The sequence below is a fragment of the Callorhinchus milii genome, unplaced genomic scaffold, assembly GCF_018977255.1.
Source record: "Callorhinchus milii isolate IMCB2004 unplaced genomic scaffold, IMCB_Cmil_1.0 Scaffold3, whole genome shotgun sequence".
NCBI classification, from domain to species: domain Eukaryota; kingdom Metazoa; phylum Chordata; class Chondrichthyes; order Chimaeriformes; family Callorhinchidae; genus Callorhinchus; species Callorhinchus milii.
In genome coordinates, this window is record NW_024704744.1 from 63,627,719 (window position 1) to 63,645,548 (window position 17,830).

Below are 17,830 nucleotides of genomic sequence, written 5' to 3' on the forward strand. Positions count from 1 at the left end.
TCCTCACCTACAAGGCCATTCACGGCCTTGCTCCCTCCTACCTCTCCGACCTACTATCCCCCGACCTACCTGCCCGTACCCTCCGTTCCTCCGGCTCCGGTCTGCTCCACATCCCCCGCCCCATCCGCCCTACCATCAGTGGCCGGGCCTTCAGCCTCAGTCCCCAGGCTCTGGAACTCTATCCCCCAGTGCCTTCGCCGCCTCCTCCCTTTCCTCCTTCAAGGCCGGTCTCAAGACCTTTCTCTTTGACCGTGACTTCAGCTCGCCTCTCGACTCTCCACCCCCTCCTCGCTCCCTCCCTCCCTTCCCTCACCCTGACCATTTCCCCCCTGCTCGGGTCCTGACCCAACTGTACAGCGCCTTGGGACGTCCTCCTGACGTGAAAGGCGCTCTATAAATGGAATCTTGTTGTTGTTGAGGCACACCAACCAAATTGAAAGTAAATGGTACTTATCTCTGAAATTTCCATGCATAGGTGGGATGCATAGAACTTTTGGTTTGGTTTGGAGAACTTAGTCATGATGATGGATTTCTGCATGTGTGTGATACCCAACTGAAGCCCCACACCAACTGACTGATTAATCTCGTGAGCAGGGGAGCAGCATATCTCTTGTGACAGGACTGGATGTATAACCAAGCCTACAAGTAAGGTACAAGGGCCTGGTGCATGCACTTAGGAATATTGTTACAATTAATAATAATAATAATCCTTGCATTTGATATAGCGCTTTTCACGTCAGGAGGGCGTCCCAAAGCGCTTCACAGAACACACTGTAAATTGAATTGACTGTATATTTGTGGGCGAACGCAGCAGCCAATTGCGCACAGCAATGTCCCACAAACAGTCGTAGATTGAAAATGACCAATTTATTATTGTTTTGCATGTTTGAGGAATAGTCTCACAAAATGGTATGTTCATGTACACCAGAACTGCAGTAGTCTTGAAGATTGGGGAAGAAAGCAAGAGAGGCAGCTAAGATAAGGGTAAAAAGAGAAAATGAGAAAGAGATAAACACCTTGCACCCTTCATTGAAGCATTTCAGAGATGAAAGTCTGAACAGGGTGGAATACAGAGGTAGTGGTCGAGAGAAGTTTTTCAAAGGGATTTTGAAACAAAAGGAAGAGGCAAGGTTGGGAGATTTAGAGAAAATTCCAGAGATCAGGGTCAAAGTTGCTCAACTTGTCCACCAATTGTGTAGCGGGGATGTAGAAGTATCAAAGTTGAGGGAGGTTGCACCATAAATCTCAAGAGGTGTCAGTGAGGGAGGTGCAGCAGGCAAGAGGGCATCAGAGAGCAGAGGGGGTGGACCAAAGGAGATTAGCAATAGGAGGAGGTGGTGGGCAATGTGGCCTGAACGGAGCTGAGGATTTAGGCAAGGGAGTGAGATCACAGAAATCAGGGATGGTAATGTTGCAAAGGCATTTACGTCAGACCAAAGGTTGTAAAATCAAACTACTAGAGGTAGAAGGTAGAAATAGAAATACAGTAGAAGAAAGACAGAATAACAAAGGAAAAGTGGAAACAGGTGAGCATAAGGTCATGGAGTCCTGTAGCTTAGTGATTAGAGCACTTGCCTTGCAAGTGAGAAGACCTGGATGTGATTCCCAGGCAGGGCGAAACGTTGGGCAAGTTTCCTTACAAACAGCTCTGTTTACCTAGCAGCAAGTAGCAACCCGGTTGTTAGTCGATTGGTGGATCGCTTTTGCGGAGGTAATAATCCCTAAAAATAATAATTTGGTTACTCAGTCCACAACTGTGTGGGACACTGCTCTGCACAATTGGCTGCTGAGTTTCTACCACAAAATATAGTCAGTTCACATGTAAATATAATAAAATAATCCTTGCATTTGATATATATATATATAGGATAATTATATATGGTGCTTTTCACGTCTTCTAGATAATAATAATAATCCTTGCATTTGATATAGCGCTTTTCACGTCGGGAGGACATCCCAAAGCGCTTCACAGAATATACTGTAAAGTGAATTGACTGTATATTTGTGAGCAAAAATACGTGGAATCCCTTCATAATTGTATGTACAAAGGTATGGTCAGGGTAATATCCTTGTACGTGTACGTAGATCGACAATGTCAATGGAAAATCCCTGTAGATATGTAATGTTCCTTTATGTCTGCAGATCAATGTGGTCTGTGTAATCCCTTGCATTACTTCAGGTCCCGTCTAAAGACCATGCTCTTCGAACGTGCCGACTCCCAGCTTGGGTCCAAAAAACCCTGACTGTCCAAGACCCTGAGCTGTCTTTCCAACATGAAGGGCGCTTTACAAGTGTAATTTGTTACTGTTGTATGCAGAGTGCATTGAATGCACATGGTCGGTGCAGGGCCTGTTTTCTTCTCCCATTTACTTGGAAAGATCCAGACACAGAAACATTGTGAACATAGTAATTTATATTCAGTTCCTTGAATGTATGACGTATTTACAAATAATTATTTTCACGGCATAAGCAAGATAATGAGTTGTAGCAGTGGCTTGAGTCATGATGCATTGTTTTCTAAATGCTGCAAATTGCATAATATAACAAAGTAGCATTACTTTAAAAGTAATGTTTATTCGTGGGTTTTATCCACATTTATTTTGTTATAATACAAGCAAAACAAAAGTTGTTGATATCTTCTTTGCGATGAAATTAACAATAATAATCATAACTATTCGATACAGTAGCATCAGTTTTACTGATTTTTTTTATCTATGGGGAAGAGAAGGAATACACAATTTCAGAAATGCACTTAAGTTTAAAAAAAGATAACCATCTATTTACATAAATATAAAATGGTTAATCTGTTCTTTCAACATTTGAAGTACAGGGTACGATGGTAATGTTTTGCTATTTAAAAGGATTGCTATTCCCGTCTTGTCATCAGCACAAGATATTTATGTGAGGTACAAGGTTTTGTGACTTGTAGTATTTGAAGAAGTCTACGTTCTACATGAATTTGGTTGGTTCTGAGTTGACACATTATTTGCATTGAGTCGAACTTGAATCATCATCCAAATTATTTCTCCTGACCAAAGTTAAATATGCAATTATATCTAAAGTTACTGAACATTTAACTATAAGTAAATGCAGAAAATCTGAATCACTTTTTAAAGTCGCATTTCACGATAGACAGGCCTATTGGGAATGCTGCACATCTTTTCACACCAAGTTTTACATGTGGATCTAGATAACTGTAGCAGTTGGTTAGATTAACAACATTCCAAGCAGAAGCAGGGATACACAAAGAAATCTGAAGTGTTAATGAAAAGTCATGATCAAAGGAACCAAACTCAGAATGAACCAAATTCATGTAGAACATCACCCTAAGGAGGTGACAGTAATATGAAACAGTCATTCACACCAGATACATATTGTGCAGGAATATTGCACTATTATGGCAAGACATACAATCTTTTATATGACTCCACGTGTATTTGCCCTACTCCCAAATACCACTTTTCTTTTAATATATGACAAGTCCATCGAACAATACAGACACACTGGAAGTGTGAAACAAACATGTGCCATGCAGCCAGCACCAGATCAAAGTGAATGATTAGCTTTCAACCCAGAGCTAAATCATTAAAAAAAATTGAAAAGGTGATCTGCATTGTAATGAAGAAATTAACAATGCTGAAAATCAGTTAATCCATCGAGCCTTAAAAATATATGAATTGAAGAACACAAGTGTTACAGAGGATTGAATTTGCAGAACATAATTTAGTATTACTACAGCTCCAGGACAAGCACTGTAGTGAAGAGATCAAAACAGAAGCAATGTTGCACAGACAACATTAATAATCTTAATGCAACACAGGCTATTCTTTTGCTTAGAATCTATCCCGAATAGTCTATCCACATAGTGTATGCTGGCAGTGTGCTGCATTGTTGGAGGTGCCATTCTGCAGATGAGATGTTAAACTGAGGTCCTGTCTGCCTATTCAGGTAGATGTTAAAGATCCCATGGCACTATTCAGAAAGAGAAGGGAGTTTCTCCCAGTGCCCTGACCAATAATCCCCTAAATAATATTGGTCACTCACTTCATGGCATTTGTGGAAAATTGCACATTGGCTGCTACGTTTGCGCACAAAATACAGTCACACCACTCTACAGTAGACCCAGTGAAGCATTTTGAGATGCTTCAATGACGCGATGAGGTGCTACATCATATGCAAGGATTATATATTTTCCTTCATCTCTGAGTAGGAGATACTTACACAATATAAATATTTTATATGAAGTAACAGCTAATAACCGGTAGCTTAATATTCATTCAAATCCTTCTTGACAAAGGCTCAGCTAATACAGAAATATTGGGTTACTAAACTGCCCAGTCCATTTTAAAAGATCAACATTTTAAAGTCCTCTTCACTACCAAAGAAGTTTGTTTCAATTGTACTTTCAACATTAGAAAAAACAACTTGCTCATAAAGCTACTTTTACCTACTAGATTTTCTTTTAATTTTTCTCATGATCTAGATAATTATATCTTAAAACAAGAACATCCTTTAGAAAATGGGGGTGACAACTATTAATTTAAACTTAACGAGAATCTCAAATTCATAATTTTTTTTAAAAAATAAGGAAAAAGGAATATTTCATACAGGGGTTGGTTTTGCTGGAAAGTGGAAGTGTTGAAACATTAGCAGGTTACATTGGGTTGAGTATTCCAATAGTGGTGATGCTTTTGCCTTTCTTTTGAAGTGCTCTGGCTCACTTTCCCTGACTTCGTACTCAACATCAATCTCGCTGAGACACAGCGTTGTGAGGGACATTGCTCCAGCAGGAAGGCACCTAAATATAAAACTGGTGTGATGCAAGTGTGTCCATGAAAGGGCGAACCAGGTTGTCGGTTGAGAAGTAGAATATCAGCCCAAAGGTGATCGAGATGGGGAGGGCAGGAAGTGCTTTCTTGAACACGGCCAAAAGTAAGAGTGTGAGGCACAGACCCTGGCAAAACACAGAAATCAAACAGAATGTAACCTGGTGCATTCATTTTTACTTGCAACAATGTCAAAATGTAATAATAATAATAATAATGTTTGAGCGACTCACAATTAGGATAGCGATAAAGCAGGCCAGTGTTGTGTTCCAGTCTCCACTGGCAGCAGCGGCAGCCTTTCCTACGAGAACACTGTAAAAAATGAAGTCCCCAAGGCCGAGTTTGACACCCTCTGTGAAAAGAAGCAAGTTATTAATAATAGCGGGCTCCTGGCAGCGCCTCCAGGAACTCTGAGCTGTCAGCAGGAAATCTGTCTGCTGTGATTTATGCGCAAAGTTTCAAGTGAAGACCAATTCAATTAATAATCATTTTCCATTTAATTGGAATTAATTGAGAACACAAATGACACATTATCTCCAGATTGGAGTCTAATTTTGTGGGATTGCTTCACCAGAAATATGTGATCGAATTTCCTCAAATTTCTGTGCAGCACATTTAGTGTTTCAGAAATTCACTGGATGCATTACATAATACAATCCAAAAGTTACATTTGTATAGCACCTTTCACTTCGGGAGGACGTCCCAAGGTGTCCAAACATTCCGAACATTGTTTCAAACATTCAACATTTAGAAATGCGAGAATAGCACATTTCTTATTAAGATATCTGTTGCAGAAATACCACAAATTAGACCTGGGAATCCGAGTGATGTTATGAAGTTCTGTTGTGTGTGAACTAATTGTAGGGAAATCCAGTGGATTGATAACCTCAATGAACTGAAAAAGAAGAAAGTAAATCGCAGGTGGAAGGAAAACAGAAAATCAGTGAGTTGAAGTGGAGAGAAGGCTACAGGACATGTAGGGCGAGCTCCCCTCATCAGCTCGAAAATAATCACTTATTCAGTAGGTGAGAGGCAGCCGTGCTGTTCCACACAAATCACTTTCTCAGAAATATAAAGCAACTCAGTTTTTTTTACAATTCACCTGACGTTAATCTCAGGTGGAACAAAGCTCGGAAGCAGCCACTTACTTTCCTCCTCTGGGTCCTCAGGACTAACTGTTGTACGATTCATTCCTTGGATTAGGATCTGAGGCACATCAGTGGCATCATTAGACTCGGGGGTGACGGGGTGATTTGCTCCAGACTCTACTGAATAATTGTCCAAATAATTTTCTAAACACAATGGGAAAAAACACAGAAATTATTGAACCTATTTTTTCATCCATTAAAGATGTTTTTCCAGCAAAATCGGACTTCTCCCATTTCCCAGCTCTCGTGTCCATCATCTTTTTAAGCACAAAATTGAACCCGTCATCAGTAATGTGAGACTCTAATATATATATATATATAAAATATAGGAATGTGAGGTGAGACAGCATAGCATGGGCACATATAAATAATCCTTAATCCTTACATTTGGTGTAGCGCCTTTCACATCAGGAGAACATTCCAAAGAGCTTCATAGAATATACTTAAAGTGGAATGACTGTGTGTTTTGTGGGCGAAAACAGCAGCCAATTTGAGCAACGCAAAGATCCTTTGCGTTGCTCAAATACAGCTGGGAACTCCTCCTCCCGCACACACATCCCTCACTGCAAACGCTGAGCAGAATGTTGCAGTAAAGATTCTAGGATGATGTGTTAATGGGATGGCCAAGCCTCAGTGAAGGTGGCTTCCAAGTCTGGGCTCTTGCCTACCTGTGCCTATAACAAAGCCCTAACGGATAGGGTATTCTTAGCTGGACAATAATAATCCTTTCATTTGACATAGCGCCTTATCAGGTCATCGAAACGTCTCAAAGTGCTTCACAGAAATATACTCTAAAGTGGTTTAACTGTTTGTTTTGTGGGCAAAACGCAGCAGCCAGTTTGCGCACAGCAATGTCCCACAAACAGCCAAGGACTAAGTGATCAATTCAATTCCAGCCGTAACCCAATGCACTCTCTGGGGTGCCCAAATTTTGGCTCTTGCAAATCAGCGCCAAATACTCTCCAGAATTATGTAAGTAGAGTGCATCCTTCCAGAGAGAGTACATTCCATTTCAGGTGCAGGGAAATTTTCACGTGCAGGTGGCTTACAAGTGTGGAATTCTCAGTCTGGTTTGGATACTGCTAAGAATTTTTTTAAAAAAATACCAGCGGTTAAAAGCAGAAAGTACAACATTAAATTGTTTCTTTTGAGAAACAAAACTGCTTTCAAATAGGAATCATCTACGTCTCTCTTGATCGTTTCATCAAAAACAGGAATGCTCAGGAGGAGAGTAATGCGAATCAAGGTGCAGATTTCTGAGGTTATTCAAGATCATGCTTTGTATTTATCAGCAGCCATGAACTGCTTTAATTTCTGGTGGCGACCAATCTCCATGACTCTACTTTAACATCAGAGCCTGGTTCAGGACCTTGGATTATTCACAAATCATGTGTTTTATCAAACTTGAGTTGCAAAAATATTAACTAGAAAACCACTATTCAGTGATTTTGAGAATTTTTCGACAAGAAATGTTGCAATGCTGTGATTGTTTTGCTGGTTATGGAGGCATGTGGTGTAAGTGAAAAAGCAAGTTTCACATTTACTCCAGTACTACAACATGGGCACATATGTGTGAAAATGACAGACATTTTGTTCAAACCCATTTTTGTGGTCTCAACAGAAACCAACTAAAATCTGAATTAGAGAGCATGAATAGAGTACTAATTGCACTCTTGGTGAATGCTAATTGCGCTGTATTGACTTCAAAGGTTAAAACTATCCTACCGCTTAATCAATCCTTAACTAGAATTTGGGGCAAGATCCACAGTTTCGCCCTTTTTGCTATCCATTTTTATACATCCCTTGCAAAAGCCTCACAATGTCTCCCATGCAATGCAAGAACCACACAGTGTCTGTGCTATAAACCTCGAGCTCAATGCAGCAATATTTGCCAATTCACTGCTGTGGCTGAAAACCAATTGAAACGCTTGGGTCCAGATGTATGATTTCTGAATGAGATTCCTTAATCCTTAATTCCGTAATCCTTTTGCAAAGATTGGGCTCTGAAAGTGGACTGCATTGGACTGTAATGTTCCCACCCATCAGGGTGACAAATTTGCTGCTGCCAGGAGTCTCCTGTTTGGTTATTAATAATAATAATAATCCTTGCATTTCATAGAGCATTTTCATGTCTTTTAGACGTCTCAAAGCACATCACAGAATATATTGTAAAGTGAATTGACTGTATATTTGTGGGTGAAATGCGGCAGCTAATTGCGCACAGCAGTGTCCCACAAACAGTTGTGGATTGAGTGAACAAATTATTATTTTTATATTTTTTAGGGATAATTATCCCCGGAAAAGCGATCCGCCAATTGACTAATAAACGGGTTCCTACTTGCCCAACATTTCGCCCTGCCGGGAATCGAACCCAGGTCTCTCGCTTGCAAGCTGAGTGCTCTAACCACTGAGCTATAGGACTTTTAATCCCATGACAAAATACGTCATTTTAGACATTTGTCTTGAAAAAGTTGCTTCTCCCTCACCCGTCCCTGGACTAACCTGAAGTGCCGGTTTGGTTGAGAGGCTCCTCTGTGGCCACGTCTCGCTTTGCCATGCTCACCAGCCAAACCATGGTGGCTAAAGAGAAAGGAAATCTTTAGACCTCAAGGTACCAAAGTGAAGGACCATGTAGACACTGTCTGTAAACACACCATACACTGTACGCAGTGAAAAATGACAACATGCTGCTCAAATAACTTTAAAATGAGATATTGGAGAAGTGAAGACTTAATGTTTCCTCCTCCAGGTCCACAGCTGTGCAGGAGGTGTTAGGATAAGTGATACAATACAGTATAATACAAATACAAAGTGGTATTCCTAATTCCCAAACGATCTGCTATGATCTACTATAATGGAGAAACAGGCTCAATTCCTCCCGTTCCTATCAATCTTTCTGGTATTCAGGGACCATTTATTCCCTCACTCTCCCGACTCTGAAATTGTATGTCGGTTCCGATTAGAACGATTCACTGAAATGTCGTCTCTCACAGCTGAACAGTCAGCCCTGTTGACAAGAGGCCTGGGGGCACCTGGCGGGAGGCCGGGGTGGAGAGTGCAGGACAAACAGCATCACAGAACAATTGGCCCGCAAAAAATGAGGAACTATTCAATGGAACTACAATCCTCAAACCTGGTATTCTGTGTGGTAGAAACGTTAACACTGCTCCACTGAACAAAACACGCGTTGAATCAGGTAAATGAAGGTGGATCGGAGCTCCTGTGAGAATCCAGACATTGAGAAGGCTGTGATTTTGTGCTGCCTCTCAGCTGCAGGCTGCCCCAGGGTCCCAGAGACAAGCTCTGCTACAGATGGACGCAGCTGGCACCAGATGCGGTTTGAAAGGGGCGATTCCCTAGCCTCTTCAATGTTAAACATTACTTCTCAAAAAACACAGTGTTTTAAGAGCAGAGAACACAATTAAACCAACAATTAAACCAAGTGAAAGATTGCTCAATGAGACGACCGTGGTAGAGACTTCAGACAGACACTATTCATCTTTCATTACAATGGCTGTGTCTCTCCCCTCCCCCACCTCCCCGGACCTCAGTCCCATTCACCACTGCATTTGAAGTAATAACAACAATCCTTGCATTTCACATAGAGTCTTATCACATCATTGAAACGTCTCAAAGGATTTACTGCCGAGTGTAGCGACTGTGCATTTGTAGGCAAACTGAGTCTTGCTCTAAAAAACATCCTATTACAAAACTCCAGGATGAGCACTTACAGGAGTATATCAAAGCAGGAAATATTGGTTCATTTCTCTCCTGGGCTGTTTCCACCAGCATCCGGAGAGGGCCCTTTGGACATAGCACTGCAATCAGGTCTGTGGAAAACAGGAGCAGGTCACAATGGAACTTTACTACAAGACAGCCTTACGCCCTGCTCCCTCCCGACCACGGTACACCACATGAACATACAGTCACCAGTAGTAATACTGCTGTGTGATCTTCATTCCCATTGCAGTGACATACAGCATTGCACCCCGGGACCTACAACAAACCACTCATACTAATAACCCTCATTAAATGTGATATTAAACCGAGGTCCTATTCCTGGAACAGGCAGACAGGACCTCAGTTTACTCTCATCCAAAGGATAGAACCTCCAATGATGCAGCACCACAATGACTATATGAGCTTAGACTATGAGTTCCAAGTCACAATATGGGGCTTGAATCCCAACCTTCTGATGCGGAGGGAAGAGTGCTACCACAGAGCCAGGCTGATGCTAATACCCTCCCTCCTCACAGAGAAAAGTCATACCCTCAGGTTTTGCATCCCCTCAGAAGGAGCAAGTTAGTTTTTGAAAACGCTTCCTCACAGAACAGGAATAGCTTTCAGCAGGGCCTAAAACACAACATTTACAAACCACAAGTCACTGCAACCATTGGGACTTCTGGTTTCCAATCTGAAAAAAATCCTTTTGTCGGCATGTGGGATCCTTCTGCTTTTTATAATCCTTGAAATGGCAAAACATCTCAAAGCGTTTCACAGAATTTACTCACGGTTCACAGTGTAGTTACCAACAACACTAAATTCGTGCTCGTCAGACTTCTCACCTCTTCCCTCCACAAGATTATTCAGAACTCTGCAGCCTTGTCCTCTCCCACTAAGCTCCATGAGTCGATCAGCCCCATTCTCGCCCGGCTTCACTGACTCCCCATGTCCCAGACGATCGAGTTCAACACCCCAGTCCTCACCATTAAAGCCCTTCTCTACAGTCTTGCTCCTTCCTACCTCTGTGACCTATTAAAACTTCACCAACCTGCCCGCTCCTTCCGCTGTGGACTATTCCACATCACTCACCCTACCTGCTTCACTATCAGCATTCGGGTCATCGGCCTTTTTGCCCCTACTCTCTGGAACTCCAGCCCAGAGCCTCTCCGCCTCACTCCCTCATTGTACAGCACTTTGGGATGTCCTCCTGACGTGAAAGGCTCTATATAATCCAATCTGTTGTTGTTGCAAAACTGAGGCCCTCCTGATTGGCTCGTGTCAGCGCCTCCGCACCTCAGGTGCTGACAACATCAGCATCCAAGGCTGCACTCTCCACCTCTCAAAGCCAGTCAGGAACCTCGGGGTTCTGTTCGACCCTGAGCTGTCCTTTCTCCCTCACATCCGCACCACAACTGGCACCGCCTTCCATCACCTCCGGAATGTCGCCAGACTACGGCACTACCTCACCTCTCACGCTGCTGAAACCCTGGTCCACGCCTTTGTCACCTCAAGGCTGGACTATGGGAACTCTCTCCTCGCCGGCCTTCCCGGCACCTCCCTCCACAAGCTGCAGGTCATTCAGAACTCTGCAGCTCATGTACTGTCCCGCACCAGGCTTCGTGACCACATCACTCCCACCCTCGCTCGCCTCCACTGGCTCCCCATCCCCCAGAGGATCGAATTCAAGATCCTCATCCTCACCTACAAGGCCATTCACGGCCTTGCTCCCTCCTACCTCTACGATCTACTATCCCCCTACCTACCTGCCCGTACCCTCCGTTCCTCTGGCTCCGGTCTGCTCCACATCCCCCGCCCCAACCGCCCTACCATCGGTGGCCGGGCCTTCAGCCTCTCAGCCCCGAGGCTCTGGAACTCTATCCCCCAGTGCCTTCGCCGCCTCCTCCCTTTCCTCCTTCAAGGCCGGTCTCAAGACCTTTCTCTTTGACCGTGACTTCAGCTCCCCTCTCGACTCTCTACCCCCTCCTCGCTCCCTCCCTTCCCTCCCCTCACCCTGACCATTTCCCCCCTTGCTCGGGTCCTGACCCAACTGTACAGCGCCTTGGGACGTCCTCCCGACGTGAAAGGCGCTCAATAAATGGAATCTTGTTGTTGTTGTTGTTGTTGACTGTATTTGTAGGCAAACACTTTTGAGGATTCTCAAATGCCGCACTTACCGTAAACAGATATGGCTCCGAGAATGACCCAGGCTGACCACTCGGGGAGATATTTAATGAAGACCAGGGCCATGAGTGCGCTGATCATGATGAGGTAAGCTTGCTGGAGCTGCAGGGGGCCTTTCCAGTGGATGCAGATCATTCCCACCGCTCCAAAATTCCAAATGATTAAGATCAGGGTGGGATAGTCCATCGCCACATTGTAAGTCTTAAACACTTCACTAGACAAGAATTAAATCGAGTTGGAGTCATGCCAAACAGTGCAGGAACAACACAGCAATGACACTGGAGAGGAACCAAGCAAAGGCACAGAATACCTACCCTAAATACATGTAGGTAAACAGGAACAGCAACAACAGGGAAGAGAGAATCAGCCAGCCATGGATAAACTGAAAGGCACAAAAGCACCCTGGTCAGTGGAAAACAGAGCATTCAGACTTTCCACAGAAAATCCGGTAGGAAATCAATGTCCTGCCTTCCTTCACTGCCGCTCCAAACACATTCAAGCAAATACTGGAAGAGGGTCTAATTTAAAGCTTGTACTAACAATGCATAAACAAAAGTGTAAATGTAATTGTTAAATAATTAACAACCAATGAAAAGCAAATTTTGTATGTGGAGAATGGAGATGTTTGTAGCTGAATGAACATCAATGGGGAGAAAGTCCAGTGGGTCTAGATTTACTCTATTAATATAGCATTTCAGAGCATCCATTAATTGACAAATTCTTAAACACAGATTTCATTTTGAATCTGGTTTCCTGTAAGCTTCTTGAGAACTACGGAAATCAAAGTTAAAAATTAATACAACAATTAGCCAAATTCTAGAGACTGAAATGCTGAGAAAATATGATCCAGGTGGAATTTTCTCCCTTTGTAAATATTCCATCCCCAATAGCTCAGACAGCAATAAGGGACACACTCTTGGTTACAGCAGGACTCAATACCAGCGGTTTAGACACCGCAGCCGGTAAATTCAAACACACACAAGGATGGAACACACTTACTTTGTAACAGCGGTATTTGTAAAGGAGAACGAGGATTATCGTCATGACAACAATCACACTGATCATGATTATTGTGTTGAGGATGGAATTGAGAAGACGCTGTCCAACCGAGTCCGTGTCCTCTGTGAAAGGTGTGTAAATGCTGCCAAAGTGCAAGACAGTATATATTTACATTTATATCATGCCTTTCAGGTCAGGAGGACGCCCCAAAGCACTCAAACAGGAGTGAAAATGAGGAGGAATCTTCTACCGATAATCACCGTAAACTTTTAACATGATGAGCCCACTGTTCTGCGCTACCATTAAAACCATAGAGAGGCTCTTCCTTCCCCCACCCCACCACCACCAATTCCCCAATATATTTTTGGGATCAGTCGGGTGTCTGCCAGATGCTGAAACCCATCATATCACCATGCTTAAAAGTATCTCGACCAAACCAAGAGATCCAAGAGATCCATGAATCCTACCTCCACATGTTATTGGAATGGAATATGCACTCTCTCCCTGCAGCGCTGCATCCTGCTTACCTAATTCCAGAAAGTAGTCTGATAATGTGGCCGTAAAGGCCTAGGTTCCCAGTACTTTTCAGTCACATTATCAGCATGTGTTTCAAGTCAACCTGCTGTCACAGCTTCATATAGGCTATCTGGCCTTCATTTAGAAAGCGGGACCTGGGTTAGTTCACAGATGGTCCACTGTCCTTTCAGTACTAAGAGGGAGTTGTAGTTTTGACAAGTGATTTTTTTCTGGCTCCTATCTGTTGCAATGATGGTGGTGGTGGGAGGATATGGAACCTGGGAGAGAATCACACGATGGTGACGATGTTCTCCCCGGTTTCATACACTCCTCCACCCCACCCCATCCTGATCACCGGTATTTGAATCTGGTCTGGCTGGGGCTGCACTTGAATAACTCTTGGAGAGGGCTCGGGGGCTCTTTAAAAGGTTAGCTGGTGATCCTGAGATAAAATACAATACAAATTACACTTGTAAATGCGCCTTTCACATCATGAGGACATCCCAAGGGGCTGAATAGTCAGGGATTAGGACCCGAGTGGGGTGAGGGGAGCCAGTGGTGGCGCGGGCCAGATGGGGAACATAGAGCAGGTCAGAGCCTGCTGAGGGAGCGGACAGGTTGATAAGGGATTAGCAGGTTGGAGAGGTAGGAAGGGGCAAGTCATGGAGGGCTTTGAAGGTAAGGATGAGAATTTTGAACTCAATCCTCTGAGGGATGGGGAGCCAGTGGACCTGGGGCGGGGGGTGTGATGGGGTCACAGAGCCTGGTGCAGGAGAGGACACGAACTGCAGAGTTCTGGATGATCTGCAGCTTGTGGAGGGAAGAGTTGGGAAGGCCGACAAGCAGGGCGTTGGCAAAGTCAAGCCTGGTTGTAATGAAGGCATGTATGAGGGTTTTGGCGGCCTGAGGGGTGAGGCAGTGGCAGAGTCGGGCAATGTTGCGGAGGTGGGGAAAGGCAGAGGGTCGAACAAGATGCCTAGATTCCTGACTGGCTTGGTGAGGTGGAGTGTGCATCCGTGAACGCTGATGCACTCAAGTCCCATTGCCTGAGGTGTGGAGGCGCTGGCGTGAGCCAGTCAAGAGGGCCTCAGTCTTTCTGACGTTCAACTCTACAAAGTTGACTCTCATCTAGGACTTGATGTCTGTCAGGACAGCAATGGTCCTGGGGTCAAGGGTGGAGGCAGAGGACATTGGAAAGGAAAGGGAAGTTCAGGACACACTCACAGCTGCCCATTCTTCTCCGTGTAGAAGCTGACGGACTTGATTGTAGCGACTACCACAGCCATACACAGAGTGACGGGCACAAAGAGCATGATGACGTGTTTGGCTCCATATTTGAGGGTCAGCTCCTCCTCGTCACTGTCAGCGACCAGCTCCCTGCTGGTGGAACCACTCTCAGGACCCTCATTGTCCTCCCCGCTGACCAGTCGCTGGCTTGCTGCCGAGAGCCGCTACACGCATAGGACGGAGCAAAAAACAACACGCTCGTACAACCATTCTCTCCACAAATTCCCCTTCACCATCATTTCCCCAAGTTAATCCTCCCCCATCCCACTTTCCCAAATTTACTCCCCCCCACCACCCACAGGTCCTCTTCCAAAATTAACCTCCCACCCGTTCCAGCCCACTCCCTAAATCCAACCACCACCACCACCACCACCATCTCCCCAAATCAGCTCACAAAGAGCAGTACAGATTTGACCCTCCACTGCTGGCACTCAGTGTGAGCAATGGGCCAGGGGAGACTTACCCTGTTGGTCTGCCACTCAGCTGTGTTGGACACCTCATCTTTATCCTGATAGGAGGATGTAGCTGCCACGGCAGCTGACATTAGAGCTGTCCTCTCCGTGTACAGCTCCTCCTCACTCTCTGATGAAATCATGAACTTGCTCTCTGTAAATACAAGTGACTGATCTGACACTCAATAACAACAACAAAAAATTCTTGCATTCGATGTAGCATCTTATCACGCGGTTGAAACATCTCAAAGCATAGGGGGATTTACTGTAAGTGTAGTGCCTGTATTTGTAGTTGAAATGTCTTTATTTGCTGCCTACCCAATTTACATTGTTACACGACAACACAGTCACTGAAACAAAAATGAAATCTTCAGCGGAAAAGGTTGCTGGAGGTCAATACCTAGATCTGAAAGTTCTATGTAAATTCATCTATCCCCAACTATGAGCAAGAACCATGTGGCCCATTTCATCTCATCCTCACAGAGTACCAACCAACATATTACAGCATCCAGCTGTTTCTCAAATCAAACCAGTGCCCTGGCCTCAACCATCCTTCCCTGTATCCCATTCGAGCTGTCGATTATACTGTGTAAAAAAATCTTCCTGGTGTCTATCCTAAAATTACTCATTACAACCCTGAACCTTTGCCCTCTTGTTCTTGCTAGTTTGGTTTATTCAAAAGTATTATTCTCTATTTACTTTCTCTTGACTGATTAGCATCGTAGATACCACTACCAAGTCTCCTCTGAGATGTCTTTTTTCAAGGCTCAAGAGTGCTAGCTCATCCAGTCGTTCCTCATAATCCCAAAGCCTCCAAACCCTCAGGGTCGAGTTACTGACACAGAGCCAAGTGCTTATCTTTGCCCATACAGCCTGTTTCCAGCTGGGGAGGTGGGCAGAGACTTGGTAACAGATTATCCCTGCACTTCCCAGGATCTCAACAACGACAACAAATTAGATTTGTATAGCATCTTTCACATCAGGTGGATGTCCCAAGGCGTTGGACAGTCAGGGATCTGCACCCGAACTGGTGGTTGGGATCAAGAGGGCGAGGAGTGTAGGAGTAGGAGGGTAATCAAAGGCACGGTGAAAGAGCAGGGTCTTGAGACGGATCTTGAAGGAGGCGAGGGGCGGGGGGACGAGGCGAAGGGACTGCGGGATGGAGTTCCAGAAGGTGGGGGCAGAGAGGTTGAAGGCCCAGCCGCCAATGGTGGGGCGGGCGAGGCGTGGGACGTGAAGCAGGCTGGAGCCCGCTGAGCGGAGGGAGCGGACAGGTTGGTCGGGGGGTTAGGAGGTCCGCAGCGATCTCAGTCTGCTCAGAAACTAATCCCTGCCGCTGGTCACAGTTACCCTGCAATCAATCAGAGATTTTAAATGGCTCATCTTCATTATCTATCGTAACAGAGGATCACCACTGAAGGCACGATCTCTAACCTTTAACCCTACAGGGCATTAACTGATTCGGTCACCCCTTGGCAGAGACCAGCGATGCCCGCGGCGGAGCCACAGCCTGACCGCAGAGCTGACGCAGTGAAAGCGCCCCTGGCCTACCCCAGCAGAATTGCCTTAGTTTTCGGTTATCCCATCTGCCACCTCACTGCTCTTCGTTCAAACCACAGATTTGCAGACTGACCAGGAAATAAAGCGTCTCCGTCGTCCCCCCCGACCCGACCCCCGACCCAGTTCTCGCGCGCGCGCACACACACAGTGGAGGCAGCCGAGCAGTCGGCCAGCGGCCAAAGCCATTAATACATCACACATTACCTGTGACAAGCGAGAGGTGCGGATAAGAGCTACTCCTCACAAAACGGAGCCGCCCAAACCTGCAGCCATTCTGCAGGGAAGCGAAAGCGAGCCAGTCAGCTGATCAGAGCCACACTCGGGGGAAGCTCTTCCCACAATCCTCACTCGTAGCTCTTATTGTATTTCCCGTCACAACAACAGCGACAGCAACAGCGCAACTGCTCCCCCGTGTGGCTGTCTGGGAGCTACCGCACCGGTCATTACAGTCATAGCAATAATTGTACCTCAATTGAGCAATAATAACCCTGGCATTTGATACAGCGCCTTATCACGTCTTGGGAGTCTCGGAGTGCTTCACTGTAGAAGTGATTTGACTGTATGTTTTGTGGGCAAGATTTTTCTTTACTTCTCGCGCGCAAACTGCTGGTAGGTGGGTGCGAGGAGGTTTCGCCAACATGGCCATATTTTTCCCTCAATGACCAGGGTTGCTCTTTTCGGTCTTGAGAGGGGACGTCTTATAAAAGCTTTCAAAAAAGATTTGGAACTGGATTGAGAAAGTCGATCCAGAATGACTCTTTCAGATGCACCAAGACAGCAGAACCAGAGGACACTGGTTTTGGGTTTCAAAGTGCAGTTTAAGGATGTATTTCTCTACCCAGCGGACAATTAATGCCTGGAATTAGTTTCCAGGAAGGGTGATTAAGGCCAGAACACTGAACTTGTTTAATAAAATAGCTTGATGTGAGTACAAAAGGTTGAGATCAAATGGACTGAAGGACCTTTTTCATCTGAACCTCTCTTGGGAAGACTGAAGAGCTTCAGGTCCGTCAAAATGTCACATTTCATCCCTCTAACGTTGGGATCATCCCCCATTGCTTTCCTCTGCACTGCAAATGTTAATACTGGTAGTGTGTTCCTAACTAATGCAGACATTTCAGAATGTTATTAGGTAAAG

The 17,830-nt window shown here is 44.8% G+C and overlaps 1 protein-coding gene across 2 annotated transcripts; it reads right to left on the bottom strand.

Moving 5' to 3' along the window:
* Positions 1 to 4,141: 4,141 nt before the first annotated feature.
* psen2 (presenilin 2) lies at positions 4,142 to 17,017 on the bottom strand. 2 transcript variants are annotated; one of them, XM_007893697.2, is made up of 11 exons: positions 16,897 to 17,017; positions 15,144 to 15,286; positions 14,618 to 14,844; positions 12,878 to 13,019; positions 12,193 to 12,260; positions 11,872 to 12,092; positions 9,706 to 9,804; positions 8,477 to 8,554; positions 5,975 to 6,118; positions 5,060 to 5,178; positions 4,142 to 4,954 (listed from the first exon to the last, which is right to left on the bottom strand). In XM_007893697.2, the coding sequence occupies exons 2-11, from the start codon at positions 15,273 to 15,275 to the stop codon at positions 4,799 to 4,801; spliced, it is 1,386 nt and encodes a 461-aa protein (XP_007891888.1). In that variant the 5' UTR covers positions 15,276 to 15,286; positions 16,897 to 17,017; the 3' UTR covers positions 4,142 to 4,798. The 2 variants fall into 2 exon arrangements, with proteins under 2 accessions (XP_007891888.1, XP_007892455.1); XM_007894264.2 differs by lacking the exon at positions 16,897 to 17,017 and adding an exon at positions 16,684 to 16,776.
* Between the last annotated feature and the right edge of the window lie 813 nt (positions 17,018 to 17,830).